This window comes from Bombus pascuorum, chromosome 15 (assembly GCF_905332965.1).
Source record: "Bombus pascuorum chromosome 15, iyBomPasc1.1, whole genome shotgun sequence".
Lineage (NCBI taxonomy): Eukaryota > Metazoa > Arthropoda > Insecta > Hymenoptera > Apidae > Bombus > Bombus pascuorum.
In genome coordinates, this window is record NC_083502.1 from 6,124,135 (window position 1) to 6,141,385 (window position 17,251).

The window sequence follows — 17,251 nt, forward strand, 5'->3', positions numbered from 1 at the left end:
ATGTTCTGTTACAAGATATGTATATATGCACAGAGGGAGATAATTCAGTAGTAGGAAAACAAAATTACGATAAAAGTGTAAAGGGGGAACTTATTCGGATATTTCGTTCTTTTTAATGGAAAAATTGTTAATACGATATCGAACGTTGCGTATGTGAGATTTGATAGCGTTCAATTAATTGAGGAAATGTCAACAATTGAAGAAAATTATTTTTTATCCGTAACGAAATTTCAAAAATTTTATAATACAAATAATTTGTACGTAAAATAGAGAGACGTGTTCAGGATAATCTTATTAAATATCTGTCGAAATCCCAGGATTTGTTGTAAAAACAGAATCGGAAAATCCCGAATAACATGATAGCGCTTGTCTCAATCGATTACGAAGAGAACCAAGCGCCGCAATAGAGCTCGTCATATTTGTTATTTATTCAACGAATGTCCAGCTGGACGAATTGTAAAGTATAAATTAAATAATAAAAAAAATATATTTATTATTTTACGAAACACATCTATATTATTAAATATTTCAAGTTTTTTCAATAAAAGTTATTGAGAAGATAACAATGAAATACAAAATACCATCAGTCGTCCGTAGCGTTCAAATGTACTGGGAATTTTCGATACAAAATCTACACAACGCGATCGCACTACTTTGTTCTCAAACTGATATAGAGGCTTATTATTATGATTTCGATTTATGATCTCTGTGAAATATATATTTGCGCTAAATATCTTGTAATTTTTATATATATATAGTTTCAGATTTGTTTCAAATATTACCAATATAATCATAATAATTAAGTCTCATAAGAGTGGTAGTAAAATTTGAAAATATTTTATACAACACATAATATACGTATTTGTAAAAGATTTCTATAAGTTCAAATTGATGATATTACAAGCGTACATATATTTGAGACGGTTTTCTACGAGCTAAATTATTTTATAAATGATGCGTATATATGTATATATGTTTGTGTATAAACAGAATATTTATCAACAGTAGATGTGAACACGAGAACTGAATTTTCTTTGGCATGTTCTTTGTATCACGAGCACTGATTTCCACACTTTGGCACCTACTTACGTATATAAATTACGGTTTAGTATTTGCCACGAGTTTATATCATACTAAAATAATTCTACTATTTCGAGAGCAGAAATAAAAGTATCAACGAAATCACAGAACCAGAACAAGTTTATTTATGTCCATAAAATAGACATTTAAAAACTTGATGAGTTTTAATGAATTCGAAAAATTTCTTACAAGATAAGAAGAGTCCCGATGTCACGTCAACTTTGTATCAATAATGGGCTTTTTCCATTTCCGTTTTGAGAAATTTAGTGTTTCTCATTTTCTTTGTTCGTTTTGGATAAATGTGTCTTGAGAATGACAATAATCACGGATAAGTAAATGTATTTAGCTTATTGTAACAGCGTCTAAATACGTTGGATTCAAATAAGTATGTAAATAAATTCAGTTTTTGTGCAAGTTTCATTGCGGATGAAATTAATTTTTTATGATTATTTATTATTAATTATTTTTGAAATTATTTAGCATTTGTCTTTGATTTTGTATTATTTTGAGAAATTTAACGATTTTGCATTAAACAATATAATTTATAGCTGTATCATAATAAATTTGATTCCAGACCTCAGTTTATACCCTTCCATCAAATGTCTAATTATACAATGTGTAGGACAGGTTTCATAAAACCGGTTACGAGTGTTTCCGTTTTATTCCGTTCATAATTAATTTTGTCAGTCGTTTCTCTCGAATTTCCGATTGTACAGCATTTATTTTATTAATAATAAGGAACGTAGAAAATTAACTTGTAGGTATGTACACAGTATATGTTTAATTAGAATTACAAATGAGTATAAAAATAATATTTAAAAAACATGACTTTTTTAAATATACATTTTTAGTGCAATCATTATTGTAAGTTTTGCAGGATTTTTAATTTTTCCATAAAGTTGCTCACCTTTTTTTTATCAATACTATTTTCCCAATTTTCACTGATTTTAAAATGTGATCCAACAATTACAGCGTCAGAGGATAAATAATCTTTTATATTGTTTTTTGTAACGCCAGAACCAATAAGAATTGGTATTTCACTATTCTCTTTAATCTCTGTATATAATGTGATCTTTCATTATTAAAATTTTTATATAAATGCTACAATTTGACAAAATAAGGAAATACCTGTAAATGCTGATACATTAACTGGGTCACCGGTGGTGATTCCTGTCAGTATTATTCCATCAGCTAAAAAAAATTTTGCTGCTTTTACTGTCTCTGATAAACTTACATCAGAAGTGATTGCATGTGAACTATAGGAGAAAAACGACATGATTTTTACATTATACTAAGAAAACGTCAAGCAAAAAAATGAGTTTCCCTTTTCAAGTATATTAATAAATTACCTATGCTTCTTTTTAATGTCAGCAAAAATAAGAATATCATCTGCATCAATTTGTTTCCTATATCTTAACAAAGAGCCAGCACATGCATCTGTAAAGCCCTCATCTGCAATATGAGAAAAGACAAACCCTTCTGCTCTGATAAATTGAAGATTTGCTGCCTTTGCTACAGCTATGGCTTCCTTGTTACATCCTGCCAAAATCTATTTCAATTTTTGTCTCTTCTTTAATAAGGTATAAATTTTTCTGATATTTTATGTGATAAATTCTTTGATTTGTACCTGTATACCACAGGGTATATTTTCAGGTAATACTTTTCTTACTTCTGTGCAAATTCTGGTCATTATTGCTGTAGTTTCAGGAGTTAAATCTTTGGGCCTTACATATGGAATGTCATGCATATTTTCTACTAATATACCGCCCTTAAAAGTAAATATACTATATTAATAAACCTTGAAACTAATGGTAGATGAATTATGTAATTAAACTTACAATATTATATTCACTATAAGTTATTGCTTCTTTTATTGCATTACTTATAAGTTCTTTGGTATTACCACTATACAAAGGTGTTCCTGAAAAGTATCGTATTTCAATATCACGAGCCAATAATGTGCGAATATAGATAACGAATGAACAAAGTCATTCGTTGTTCAACAAATATTTTTCGACAACATATTTTTGCTAGATAGTGTTAATTTATTGTTACTATAAGCAACGCAGTGTTTTTAAGAAATATTATTTACAACTGATATTTTTTTCCTATATAAAAAGTCGTTGAGTAGTACTTTAAGGCTAAGAACGACAAAACCAGTGATCAACAACCATTATTCAAAATTCTCTCACGTCTCTTTTTGGTTATACCAAAAAAAATTGTACTTAATTTTTTCTAAGCGAAAATTGTGTTTTTTCTATTTTTTAATTATTACTTTTAATTCTGACGAATCCTTAAATTTTACGTATTTTTAAATCTAACGGAAATTTGATACCAGGTAATGCACCAACGTGAATCATTCCAATCACAGAACATTTCCCCTTTTTAAAAACGTTATAGAATCGTGACATAATCCTAGAAAAGCTTTAGTTTAAAGTCACTTTCGCAAACCTTATCTTTAATTAAAAATATATAATCGAACTATATATTGTACACTGAAATAACTGTATTTCGTACTTTAACTACGAAGTTTTGATTGAATAATCAGCTATTTCGTATCGAGAACACTGTTACATCTTTGTTGGACATTTGAGTTTAAAAAGAGAAACAAAGAGACTTGTAACAGTTAATTTCTATTGATTTGATGTTCTATATTTTTCACCATACTTACAGTATACATATTTTTAAACGAATGCTTCAATTATTTGAAGTCATTTGTAAGTAAATATTTATAAATTTCAAGAAGACATAGTATAGTTAGGTTAATTTTGAATAATCTTAACCTTGGTCAGTTCTCATAATTGACGTTTCATTTCTACGCGAATCAAATCAACTTTTAAGGATTTGGTTTCAGAGTAATTTATTTTCAACGTTAAAAGCATTTTTGCAATGGAATAATTTCGATAGAATGTACTTTATTGTATCCGATGTATACAAAATATATTTAATTTAAAAAACATTATTTAAATTGTTGCAATAGAAATCTAGGGAACTATAGTACAGAACAGTTATTTTTTACGCCATCTACAATTTTGGGCATAGATATTAGAGATTATGTGTCATTCATGTCGATAAAGTAAAATTTGTGATATTAGGCATTTGAATTCTATATTGCTGCATTTAGTCAATGGTCGTTGCACCTCGTTTAAGGTTGCAAGATCACTGACTAAGGACAGAATAGACGCGAGATCAAATGGCACTTTGCGTCTTGGGTTCTGAAATACTTGGAAAAAAATCTGAGCGCTTCTTCTAAGATCTGAACATAGAAAACTTCACGAAAGAAACGTATTTTGTTAGTGGCTTTATTCTATGCTCAGTTGGTATACTCGCTACAAAATATAATTCAAAATTCTATGCACTTACAAAGGTGTGCACATAATACGAAAAATGGATTGCATGTTAAATTTATGTATTATTTTGTGTATAACAATGAAAAGTGGCAAAGTTATCATGTAAAATACTTTCATATGAAATACTTTTTATGCAATAATTTTTGGATTAAAGTGCTAATGTTAGTTTGTAATAATTATGATAACTATAATACTGTTTTAATTATTGTTATATCCTGAAATAATTTCTCATAATTAGCATGATATGAAACTTTACAGCTTTAAACTTCTCGTTTTAATAGCGATAGATAATATGTAGCTTATTTTCTAACCTAACCTAATGAAACTTCAAATCGTTCGAAGGATGTCATTTAGTGCGTAAAGTTTGACGCTTGAGCGTTCATGATAAAATGCTTAATCTATGATTAATTTTATCATTTTTATTCTTACGCTTATTCTCTTTGTGAAAATTGGAATTTTTAATTAAATAGGTTGGAAGTAATATGCTATATAACCTTTAATATAAAACTTCTTGGACCTTCAAGTGCTATCAATATAGAGCTTTCAAATTCCTATCTTAGCTCTTTGCGGACTACCGCCGTATATATGCGTTCCGTGTAAGCCATCAATTTGGCCGAGGAACTTATATATGTGTTTGGCGAAAACAACTGATAGAGCCGAACGATTCATATACGTGTGCCACGTGACGCGCCGCTATAAGCGAGAAATTCATACACATGTTCGGCGAAAATAAATGATAGAACTAAAAGACACATATGTATGTAATTTTTTTTATCCTATGGAGAATCTGTTCATGTACATATATAATTATGACATCTATGAACGAAAAGCACGTCTAAGCAGAAATGTGCGTTGGCAATTTAAAATCTACCACGGCATGACTATCGCGACAGCAGCTCAGCGCCACGATTTACTTCGAACCGTCCCGTCCGTAAAGGGCTAATGAATAATGACAGAATTTTGAAGTTTATGTGAATTTTCTCAGCTAAACACTCGTCGTTTTATCTACACAGAAGAGATGAAATACAATAAGTTATTCTTTCAATATACTCTATTATTTTCGAAATTAGCTCGGCCCCTCTTCTTTCCTTTTCCTAGATCGATCATTGATTTTAATATTCCTATCTGTTTTATTATATGTTACCGGATCATGTACAGTGCTGGACAAAAGTATTGGCACAGCATGATTGTTATGATAGAAATGCTTATAACTACTAAACAAATTGATTTAAACAAAAAACTTTTTGACGTATTTATTTATTATCTATTCTAGTTTATTACATAACAAGAGCAACAATATAAATAAAATAATACGCAAAATAATAACAAAAATATATTTTTTGAACATTTTATGGGTGGACAAAACTATTGGCACAGTAGAATATTTACGCTTATAACTAATTACATAATAAACTTCTAATATTTTGTTGGCAGTCCTTTTCTTTTAAGGACTTCCTTTAATCTTCTGGGCATCGAGTGGACTAATTTTTTAGTGAATTCAGGTACAATATTGCTCCATTCCTGCAGAAGAACTTTCTTCAGTTCAGACTTGCTTGTGATATTATGTTTCCTAATTCTTTTTTCCAATTCGTTCCACACGTGCTCAATGGGATTCATATCGGGACTTTGAGGTGGTGTGTTTAATGTGTGGGCAGTATTATATATTATCCACTGACGAACAATATACGCCATATGTTTAGGATCTCGATCCTGCTGAAAATAGAAATCCCTGGGGAGGTTTAATTTTTGAGTACTTTTCAAAAGATTTTGCTTGAGTATATTTAAATATACATATTTATCCATTATCTCATCAATGAATATAAGTTCTCCTACACCCGATGATGCCATACATCCCCACACCATTAAACCACCACCCCCATGTTTCATGGTGGCTTGCAGATTCAGTTCGTCCATCTCTGTGTTGGGTTTTCGCCATACTAATATTCTGCCGTCAGATTTAAAAATATTAAACTTACTTTCATCTGAAAACATGATCTTTTCCCAAAAATCAGTATCTTTCGTAACAAACTCTTTCGCGAATTCCACTCTTTTCTTTTGGTTTATTTTACTGATGTAGGGCTTTCTTCGTGCTGCACGGGCAGAATAACCGGCATCCTTCAATACCCTACGTACAGTTTTGGTACTTACTTCTTTTTCACACTCAGCTTTTAACATCGAAGCAATTTCAGTCGAATTAGTTTTTGGATCCTTCTTTACAATATTTACGATTTTCCTTTTTTCTCGAATTGTTACCTTAGAAGGGCGACCACTCCTAATTTGATTCTCTAGATTTTCTTCACTTTTAAAGCGTTTTATGACTGAACGCACAGTAAAACGACTTCTGTTTATGATTTGTGCAATTTCGTTGTAAGATTTATTCATCTTATATAAATTTAATATTATTTTTCTTTCTTCAATTGTGGTTTCTTTCGTTTTTCTAGACATTATTACTCTTTCTTGGTTTTTTGTTGTTTAATAACTGAAGTCTCCAGTTTCACTGATCGAGTGTTATAATTAAGAAGATTAAAGGAAGTCCTTAAAAGAAAAGGACTGCCAACAAAATATTAGAAGTTTATTATGTAATTAGTTATAAGCGTAAATATTCTACTGTGCCAATACTTTTGTCCACCCATAAAATGTTCAAAAAATATATTTTTGTTATTATTTTGCGTATTATTTTATTTATATTGTTGCTCTTGTTATGTAATAAACTAGGATAGATAATAAATAAATACGTCAAAAAGTTTTTTGTTTAAATCAATTTGTTTAATAGTTATAAGCATTTGTATCATAACAATCTTGCTGTGCCAATACTTTTGTCCAGCACTGTATATGAAGGTAACGTATATCTGTAACACCGAGATCTGTTTTACCCTTATTTGAAAAAAACAATCTATAATATCTAGAAATCGATGATAGGTTACCAACAGATACGAATTATCAATCTTATCGTTACACGACTTGTAACAAAGTAAACTGAATGTTTCACAGTCGGTCAAGTCAAAAATTATACTAACTAGATAACAAAACTTATCAAGTCCTATATAACGTAAACGTTTATTCTCGAACATCCGATATGAATCTTGACAAGGTCTTTTTCTATCTTAAATGTCTCTAATATCGATTACACCCCAACCAAGAAGTTTCTTCGTGCGGCAGCATGAGGTCGTGGCGACGCGTAGCAGCGCGACGCCGCCACCTCTCGTGGTTCCCCCGTTCCGCAAGTTTTGTTGTGACCGCGGTGGCTTTGACGACAGTTGCGCGTGATTGCAGTCAAGCAGTGCGGTCTTACGGTTCGCTTCCATCGCGAACAGTCGCGTGTGCCGGCCCTTCGATTGTTTTTTCGTCTCGACAACCTCGCAACGATTATTTCCAATCCCTTTGCAACTATTTCCACTCAAATTATTCCCACCTTTCTGCCCATAGTTTTTCATATTTTTCCAGAAATTTTCTTCAAATCTTTTCAAACACCCTCAAGCTCAAGGAAACACATTCATTCGCATAGTGGCCTAGAATCTTTTAATCCCTTTGAGCTTTCCGCTCAGACACGTGTTCGTGAAAACGGAGTTATGCGAGTTTTCTGCACTTGCTGCGCCTAATTTATCACGATGACATTTCGCTATAAAGTAACGTCAGATTTCCGAGTGGTTTTACCGGAGAATTTGATGATGTTCAAACTTGGACAACGCTGGTGATGTGTCCGTGCTGAGGCCTTAGGTGACAGGGTTCTTTGCGAACATTTTTACTCTCGACAGACAGACTTTCACGTGGCTATACGATTCTAAGCACCAGATTTATCCGATTGCTACGGACAGAGCTCTTTTGCCGAGTTAATAAGTGGACAGAATTCTTTTAAATACTTAGTCGGTCATTGTTTGATGACCTCGATTCCGATTAGTGTTTACAGTGAGGTTCTTTAAAAGTGACAAATCTTTTTTAAAAATAAACGACAGATATAACTCGGGCCTATCCTTATGAATTATTTCAGATCCTCCTAATGACCTATTATAGACAGCGAGGTTTTTCAAATCGAGCAACTAGTTTTACAACAAAATACATCGAATGTAATTTGGTTAGGATCGATTGATTAAGATTTTTAACGGTCCTAATGGAGATTTAATCAAATCTTTTAAAGCAGGAGAACCTACGATGATCCTGATAATGATTTAATTTATAGTTAATGGATAGCAAAGTTTTTGAGGTTAGTTCGTTCAAGAAGGAAAAACTGAACTGAAATTGTTCAGACATAACTGAAGTTGTACATGATTATAGTCTGCAATCGAACAAAAGATAACTTGACTTCTCTATCTGAATAATCTTTGACCACAGTTATTCTATTAAGTGTATAAGTATGTGAAGAGGAAACTGTGCGTTGAATAGAGGAACCAGTGCTGCTCTTAATCAAAGCAATCGATCAAGAAACATCGAGCAACTGAGAAGAGGATATAGGTAAATGATTCCCTCGTACAACTAAAGATATATCGGTGTCTTCGTTGCAATGCGTTTCAAACATCAGCTCTTTTATAGATTTTACGATTCACTATACTGCTGTTGTTTCCGTTTATCGATTCTTAATCCTCTTCCAGGCAATCTGTTCCACGGTGCACAGAATTAATCGGTGCAATTAAAATTCTACACGATTCTGAACGTAGGATTTGATCAAGAAATTTATTCTCTGACTTTACGAACGAATTTTATTTTCATTTTTAGAAGATCGAAATTATTCCAATCGCCGAGCTACTCTTTATTGATTCTGTGATTCTATAAACGAAATCTATTTTTCGATACTATAGTACGTAAATATTAACGAATCACTGTATTTCCGATCAATTCGTGATATTATTAAGTTTAACTTGTTGCGACGAGGACACCGGAATTTCAACTCGCCTGAATTTATTGGTTCTTGCACGCTTTTCGCCGATTTGTCGATACCTCGAAGACCTGCAATAGTCACGAAGGAACATAGTCGCGCGTTCGCCAGGCACGTCACGTTGTGAAATCTGCATTTGTCGGGCTTTCGCTGGGCCAAGTAGTTGGCCGCGGCCATTAAGCCCACAGTAAAATACCATTGTCCCATCACGTTTAAATGCTGTCCCATTCTCACCACCCTTTGTCCACTAGTTTTCTTTCACTATATATTGGAAATCGCCTGGATGTTACTTTACATAACAACTTCCTATGTTCCGCGTGTTAATTAATTAATCCTTTGCCTTTATGAATCAAATTGTAATTTCAGCATTTTTCTTATAAGGGTTAAGACACGTCTGATAACTTTTCTCAATAATTGTAGAAATTCCAAGGTTCAGGAATATTTTTCCAATTTTTTTTTGTCTGTCACATCTCTGTGTGCATGTATGAAAAATATCGGATATAATCTTCCCCGTACAAATAGTCGTTCACGTGGCATTTATTTTGTCAAATACTTCACCACTACATAAGAGATATAACTTAGAAAACACGAAGTTGGCACCCCACTGAGGGTAGCCACCCACGTGCTATATTTATTTTTATTTTATTTTTTTATTACCAATGAGATGTAACACTTTACCAAATGTCCTTCAGGACAAATTGCAAAAACCAAAATAAACTAAAAAAAAAAAAAAAAAAAAAAAAAAAAAAATGTTTCACCACTTCGACTAGACGAAATTCGTAGAATCGATTAGTTCCAGCACCTTGGAATTTCCACTGATTTTTGCGCCACGTTCATTATACCAAATTCGTCTTGTTGTCTTAGCTTCACTCGTCATTCAACGTTATATTATCTAACCAAGTTCTTCATCCGTGGGTTTTACTAGACTACGGTAGGTTAACTGGAAGCACGTTCGCTGTCGTACATTCACCTCCTGGCTCTTATTTATTACCTTTAATATGGCAAAAGTGGTTCCTTGGTTAACGTTGATGGAAGGTGGAGGCTACTTGAACACGCTCTTGCGTTTACTTGAAAAATAATAGAATTTCTCCAATATTTAACAATTTGAAAATCACTAAATTATAAATTATCAAATACTCTTGTTTCATTTGGACATTTATTAAAATTAGAACTTGTTACTTGCATCTTACAGTCTTCCCCTACAACCCCTGTAACTTTCATAAACAAAATTTATTAGAACCTCTAAAAATAACATTGATGACAGAAAGAAAAAAAGTAGGATGATCAAAGACACTCATTTAATTCAATCAAGTTACTATCAACTACATGACCTTCGAATCGCCCTAAAAATACGTCGACATCTATCAAGCTTGCCACAACCAGAGTAAACCAACAGTTCCCTTTAAGTAACAAACGAGCACGTGAATCAGCCGATTGCCAGTCGACAAGCTGACTATCGATCGTCCTTTCAATTCTTCCTCTTCTCTCTCTCTCTCTCTCTCTCTCTCTCTCTCTCTCTCTCTAATCTAGCAATATAGATGCAGAAATTTGACAGAGAAGGTTAAAAAGCCACGCTACGACCTCTGTCGAATGTTTCAGAAACGCTGAAAAAAGACTTGAGTACATATACACGTTATAAGACAAAAGAAGTTCTAGTGACAAGTAGTACAGAAAAAAAAAAAAAAAAAAGAAAAAGAAACGCTACAATTTTAAAGAAACACTTGTAATTAAGGAAAACGATGAAATTATTAATAAACACGGTATACGACACAAGCGTCGTTAACGTAGCGTAGTTATTACATACAGCCATGAATTTTTCAACCTCTCTTTCGTCAGCCATTCCATGCGAAACATCGTTAGTTTGTATCGTAATTTCGACAGATTATCTCGACGATGAATACCGACTTAAGGTAAAAGACCGACACGCGATAACAACCGAAAGATAAGAAATAACATTTTTAAAACAAAACGAGTAACCGTCGCGTGAACAAGAATACAGTCAGCTATCTTTAGGCCAGATTTATGCTTGCGATTTGGTTTATGTCTTGCCCGCGGTTTAAATGCCGTTTGAACTCCCTGAAACCTGTCAGTCTTTTATTAGCCAATTTCGTTTCGCCAACACGTCAGTCTTGGAATAAATTCTTGCAAAACTTACCGATAAATCTTTCGAACGTAATTAGACCCGGAAAATCGGCAGCCTTTGCGTGGAAGCTTCTACAAAGCGAAACGAATGCAGCACGCGTGAGATTAGATGTTGAGATTTTGCTCACTTTGCTCAAAAAATGGAATCGATCAATTTGTAATTATCGTTAACACCGTTTCACGCTCGTTTCGAACAAAGGAATATTCCTATAGATTTTCATCAATTGGCGTTCATATGTTGGATTATTTCATATTATTCATTTCATAGCATCTTCACCAATAGCAATACCCAAATATCATCTTTCCATCCTTAACCTTCGCTATAGTCCCTAAAAATAGCCAATTCCTTACCAAGTATCCAATTCGCAACTCACAAAAAGACGGTTCTCCCCAACAGACTTCGTCCCTCATATTCTTCTGATGGCATTTTTCAAGTGACGAATTTCCACGAATTCACATAGATATTGTCCTTATGAAACTGGTGGAACTCCAGTCAGAAACTGGAGCTCCATCTTTATCACTCTTGTATATACATATATATATATACATATGTGTTCTACCCTTGTATATACAAGACAGTACGTACTCCCCTGCAAACAATACGTGTGTACGCAGCTTAAAAGCTTCTCCCATAACAAAGAATGGTGCTTCTGGTACGTAGATACAGGATGGCGGGTTCTCATGGACATTGAAGGACCTAGCCTGACATAAGAGGGGTTGTCGAATGGACATCAATGCGATTGGGAGTTATTGTGGTGTTATGCTATATTTAGGGTCATTCCAATTGATGAATTCTTCAGATAGGGTGAATATGGTGGATCATATTAGGTTCTTTAAATTTGTATCCAAGGTCATCCGAGGTTATGATTCTTACCGGGCACGTTCACGAGATACGAGTATTATAAGGCAATAGCATTATACAGGTTGTCCCTAACAATCATGGGAGGGGAGGGGGTAGTTGAAAAGACGAGTCGAGAATATAGAATCGAATTTTGTCCATAGGAAATCGAGTTTGTAAATTTGTCAGACATACTTAAATTTGGATCATCTGGGATTAAGTAAGGGTGAATAATCGACAAAAGGATGTCGTGAGCGTGAAATTAAGTGGACTACGTACAATAAAATCTTCTCGACGAATATGATAATCCGAACAATTTGTTCAAGAGGAAAGAGCTTGTACCAGTAATCGAAGAAACAAGAGTCATCGAATTCTTGAGTCAGAACAAATTTTTTTTTTAGCACATGTAAATTTTATCTTTCCAAAATCACTTCGAATAGTATGACTCTCGCTTAACCTATAGAGTCCTCCCACAGTCGGAAAATTTCGAAGCACTTTCAACGATAGGATAGTCTATACCCACTTCAACATTATCCTACACGTGCTCTGAACTTGAAAAATAGCGAAGAAACAAACCACACCCAGCAGCTGGCCTAGAATACACACTATAACGAGCATCATCCATTTTCCTTCTTTTCATATGTATACTATATTTCATATGTCCAGTCAGCTACCAAGGTCTATATGTTTACACGTATCGAATTTTGTATATCTGACTTTTCAAGGAGACTAAAGACGTAATCGTGTAATCGCGCCATTTCTTAGCGGCATTCGCGTCCAAGAAATTTCCCTTTTACCGTAATTTTATTTTTAGTTTTTTACCGTAGTTTTATTCTCAAAGTGTGTACGTAGACCTTCACGTCTGACTGTATTTGTAACATATTTTCTCGTTCCGGTTGGCATCACCAAAGTGATTATTGGCCCCAGCCAGTGGTGATCAGTGTGGACAGCCATTATCCGGTAAAATAACAAGGATCGCTGCGTCAACCGCTATATTTCATATTTTCACGTCTCTCCTTCTCCTATCCTATGTCTCTGTTGATGACAATCTATTGGAAGGAAATGGCCTGCTGCGGGGTCGGCCTATTTCGCTAACTACGTTAGACGATATTATATCGTTCGACCATCTGAAACATCCTGGCCCATCCTATCGCTGACTCCCGAGAGGTGTTACGAAATTAACAAGTCTCGATCATCCCTGGTTACGTTATTTTTGCCCCGAAGAAATGACGGGGTCGCTTCGTAAAACTATTCCCGGCTTTCGTCGCGTTCTTAATAGACGAGTTACTTGGCCTAAATGGCTCGAGATCAATGTATAGGGTTGGTCGAAAAATGGTTATTAAGGGAAATTTTTGAGACAATTCAATTGATCCATATCGAAAGCTTTTGCATTTCTGAACTGTTTATGTCAATTGTTCATATGTCGAACGAGTTAAAACTTCGCGAAATAGGTTAGGTTGGACCGCGGCAAGTCAACATTTCGATGACAATTTGGCGTTCGAAGTTTCCAGATTTTAGGATGAGTTTCAGTCTCGAATATATTAATGCGAGACTGTAGGTTCTTTATGGATCAGTGTATATTTCCTTTTTTATATGTTTTTTATACGTTTTTAATGTCCACTATACTTCTCTTCTTTAAAGCTTGTAGTCAGTACTGAAATGTTTGTGTACGAGAACTTGGTGACGATACAGCTATATTAATTATACGATGAATCCATTAGTTTTCCTATGGATTAATCTTTCGATGTTCCTCCCTTTGAGCTACGTTTTGGACGAAATATTTACGAGCAAATTGTAGATTAATAATCTTTTTACAAAATACAAATAAAAAGATGTGCACTGATTTAGCTTTTATTAGCACTTTATTATTTTCTTGTTATTTCTCTGTGTCGTAGAATATTATGATGTTTCATCTAGCGTATGACGGTAGCTTTATTTTCGTATTTCATGAGTTTCGGCTTGTGTTATTCGATATTACTGCGTAATCTACCAGTCACCTGATTACGAGATGGTTCATTTTTGATAAAACACAGGAGTGTTTTCCTTATACTATCCTGTGTAATTTAATATACTATTCCATGTAACTAAATGTACTACATTAGGTAACCGAATGTACTGCACTTTCTTTTGTTTTATACGTGGAGAAATAGTAATGAACATCCTGCCGCTCTTTTGTGTAGCGATGTGTAGTGTCAGATGACACTATGAGACCGAATGTAGTACGCTATGTTACCGACTGTAGTACACTATGTGTCAGAATGTAGTATACTATGTAAAAGAATGTAGTACATTATGTAATCTAAAAATAAATAAAAATATGTAATACTATATTGTATTGTTACGTCTCGTTACCGGAAGTAATTCGCTACTATCTATTCCACCGATCATCTTGACTTGCTAGTCAATCTTCAAAATTTTTCCTTTTTTATGCGCGAGGAGGGAAAATGTATTATGCATACCCAGCGGTCCGTGTTTAATATACGTACCTTTGAGGTGGCAAGATGTTTCGGCCACCTTAGAGGTTTCTGCTGCCCTCGGGAGCAGCTCCGCTCCTATGGCGCAGCAGAGGTCGTCCTCATCTTCTGTGCGAGCTCCTCGGGAACCCCGGAGACCCGACGACCCTCTTTTTCTTTTCACGGGTCGTTTGGACGACGGCGGGTTCCTCTTCCTCCGTCGTCTCCCCGGCCTGCAGACTCCCAGCCCTTGTTCTTATTGAGGAGAGGTAGAGCCCCTCTTCGTATATGTTTAACGCCTGTCTGCACAGGCTCAGGAGCCGGCTCCTCTTCCTCCCTTCCTCTTGTCACTTCCTCCTCCCTCTTCTCTTCGTTTTTCCGTTTTATTGGACTGCGTATCATCTGGTCCGTACGGCCTTCATCCACCGTAGGCTTCCGAGGGCCACCAACTCCTGCGGAAAGGATGTCACCCCTGGCATAGCCGCTTACCGGGAGAGTGCCCTCGATTACGAGGTACACCATCATCGCACACCTCTGCTTAGGGTTAAGGGTTTTTTATAGAGGTTATAATCCCCACGGCCCGGCCAATGAAGGGAGGACCTCCGGCCCATTGAGACATGATTATTGGAATGCGGCATTTGGGCTAAGGTTCCTCGGGATCGCATTCTCGTACCGCGATTCGCCAGCGAGTCCACAGCCCCCTGAGGGATTGGAAATTGGGTGGTAAGGGAAAGGGGAGAAGCAGGAAAAAGAAGGGAAAAGTCATGACCCCCGGGCTCCTTAGTAAAATGCCCCTCCCAGACTCGCGGCCGGGACCAAATCATGTCCGTTCCCGAGTTAGAGTTGTTGATGCAAGTCCGGCGGGTTATTAACCCGCGACGACCCCCGGTCGAACCTGCGTCGCGTGGTTTCAATGCCACTTTACTCTCTTCCTTGGGAAGCGTGGGTTTTTAAGCCACGTCACCATCCCTGTACAGTCGGCATCTTCTTCCGGAGCCATCAATCACAGCTAGAGAAAAGAGTTGCGATAAAGTAGCAGGACAGGGGAAGGGTGTTTGGTATAGCAATTGATCTGTTGGCCACTGGCAACTGTTTGATGTGTTTACTAGGACCCACCGACGTGGAGGACGAGTTGGCACTTGGCACTGGTGGGTGTGAAGAGTGCAACGCCATACCAGCACCTTCGGGACCCATGCGTTGAAACCTGGAACAAAGTAAATGCACATTTAATTGTAATCGCCATATACAACTCCAACATTCGTTCTCTAAATACGTCACAAGACTTGTGTGACAAACTAATCGATCCTCGCGCCAAACTCATCTCAACTTCGATAATCTCTCCTAAATTTGTTTACTTCGGCCAAGTCGGATTGAGAATTAATTCACCATCAACTGCGCAGTCAAATTGGCCTTGCAATCTGGGTCACGCCCCCCAAAATTTACTCTGATTTTCTGGCGAGGGATTTCAACTACATATTCAACCACTTGTTGAAAGTGTTACGTTTCTGACTGCAACTATGAAGAAATTGATCCAATCCCACGAAAACTGAGGTCGTCTCTTTCTTCTACGTATCTTCAAACTGCTTTGTTTGGAGAAGGAGGGCGGAGCAATCTTGGCCAGACACTCAGCGCAGTCTTCAAACTCGATTAACTTTCTCAATGATCGTTCGTACGGAACTCAACTTTCTTATTTTCTTGCAATCTCTTCAACACGTTACAAGAAGTTTCTCCTATCTTCTTCGTTTCGTTGTCAATCTTGGACGTTTATGTAAATTGAGGTTAAGTGGATCAATCGAATATTCGATTGGAGGATCGACGAGGTTAGTTTGTCTTTCAGATTATTTTACGCGGGAAATATGATAAATAAATAGTAAATAGCACAATTTTATATCTCTTTAAAGATACTTATAGAAATGGAATCTAAATATAAACCTTCGTATTATAATGAGAATTTTCCTTTGAATATTTTTAATGTTTTTGGGTATCATGTGTGCATTTTAAATACTATTGTATATTTAAGCTTCCCACAAATGCATAAAAATTCGTAACGTGATGTTTGCTCATAAATAATAAATTTTCGGTGCTTCCTAAAATTTCAAACGAAGAAATACAAATGCAGATTTCACGACGTATTAAGTTCGTCTTGCAACAGGTTCAGAGGTTCGACACATTGAAAAGATTCGCGATGAGACATAGTTCTATCAGATTTCAGATAAAACTACCGGAAGAGGGCGACAGAAGTGACCCAGCAACTACAAACTAACCAGTAATACACATCGTTCTTTTCATCATAGAGTGACTAAAACTAAAATTATAAGTGAGATGTGTCTTCAAATAAATATAATTTAAAAGTAAAATTTTCAATATTAATTAAAAAAGTGTAGAACTCTTCAAAGAATAGTTTCATAGAATACTTTTCGTCTTGATGAAAATCTTCGCTAATCTTCAATAAGTAAAAACCAGTGTGTGTCTCGTAAATATTATACGTTTAAACTTTTTGAAAATTACATAAGATTTA

At 35.2% G+C, this 17,251-nt stretch overlaps 1 protein-coding gene and 1 long non-coding RNA gene across 3 annotated transcripts; one reads left to right on the forward strand and one right to left on the reverse strand.

Annotated features, from left to right (window-relative positions):
- Window positions 1-196: 196 nt before the first annotated feature.
- LOC132914585 (uncharacterized protein F13E9.13, mitochondrial) lies at window positions 197-4,044 on the reverse strand. 2 transcript variants are annotated; one of them, XM_060973806.1, is made up of 6 exons: window positions 3,864-4,044; window positions 2,919-3,001; window positions 2,708-2,848; window positions 2,430-2,629; window positions 2,209-2,336; window positions 197-2,136 (listed from the first exon to the last, which is right to left on the reverse strand). In XM_060973806.1, the coding sequence occupies exons 1-6, from the start codon at window positions 3,877-3,879 to the stop codon at window positions 1,940-1,942; spliced, it is 765 nt and encodes a 254-aa protein (XP_060829789.1). In that variant the 5' UTR covers window positions 3,880-4,044; the 3' UTR covers window positions 197-1,939. The 2 variants fall into 2 exon arrangements, with proteins under 2 accessions (XP_060829789.1, XP_060829788.1); XM_060973805.1 differs by lacking the exon at window positions 3,864-4,044 and adding an exon at window positions 3,416-3,576.
- Window positions 4,045-7,697: 3,653 nt separating this feature from the next.
- On the forward strand, window positions 7,698-17,113 carry LOC132914590 (uncharacterized). The gene is made up of 2 exons (XR_009659622.1): window positions 7,698-8,879; window positions 16,946-17,113. It is a non-coding gene; the product is annotated as an uncharacterized LOC132914590 (long non-coding RNA).
- Window positions 17,114-17,251: the final 138 nt, after the last annotated feature.

Coding starts and splice junctions, on each gene's coding strand:
- LOC132914585 (XM_060973805.1), bottom strand. CDS start 3,491: ATGTCACGATTCTATAACGTTTTTAAAAAGGGGAAATGTTCTGTGATT. Junction 3,002..3,415: donor TCACGTTGGTGCATTACCTG/GTATCAAATTTC, acceptor GATACTTTTCAG/GAACACCTTTGTATAGTGGT. Junction 2,337..2,429: donor GACATTAAAAAGAAGCATAG/GTAATTTATTAA, acceptor TTTCTCCTATAG/TTCACATGCAATCACTTCTG.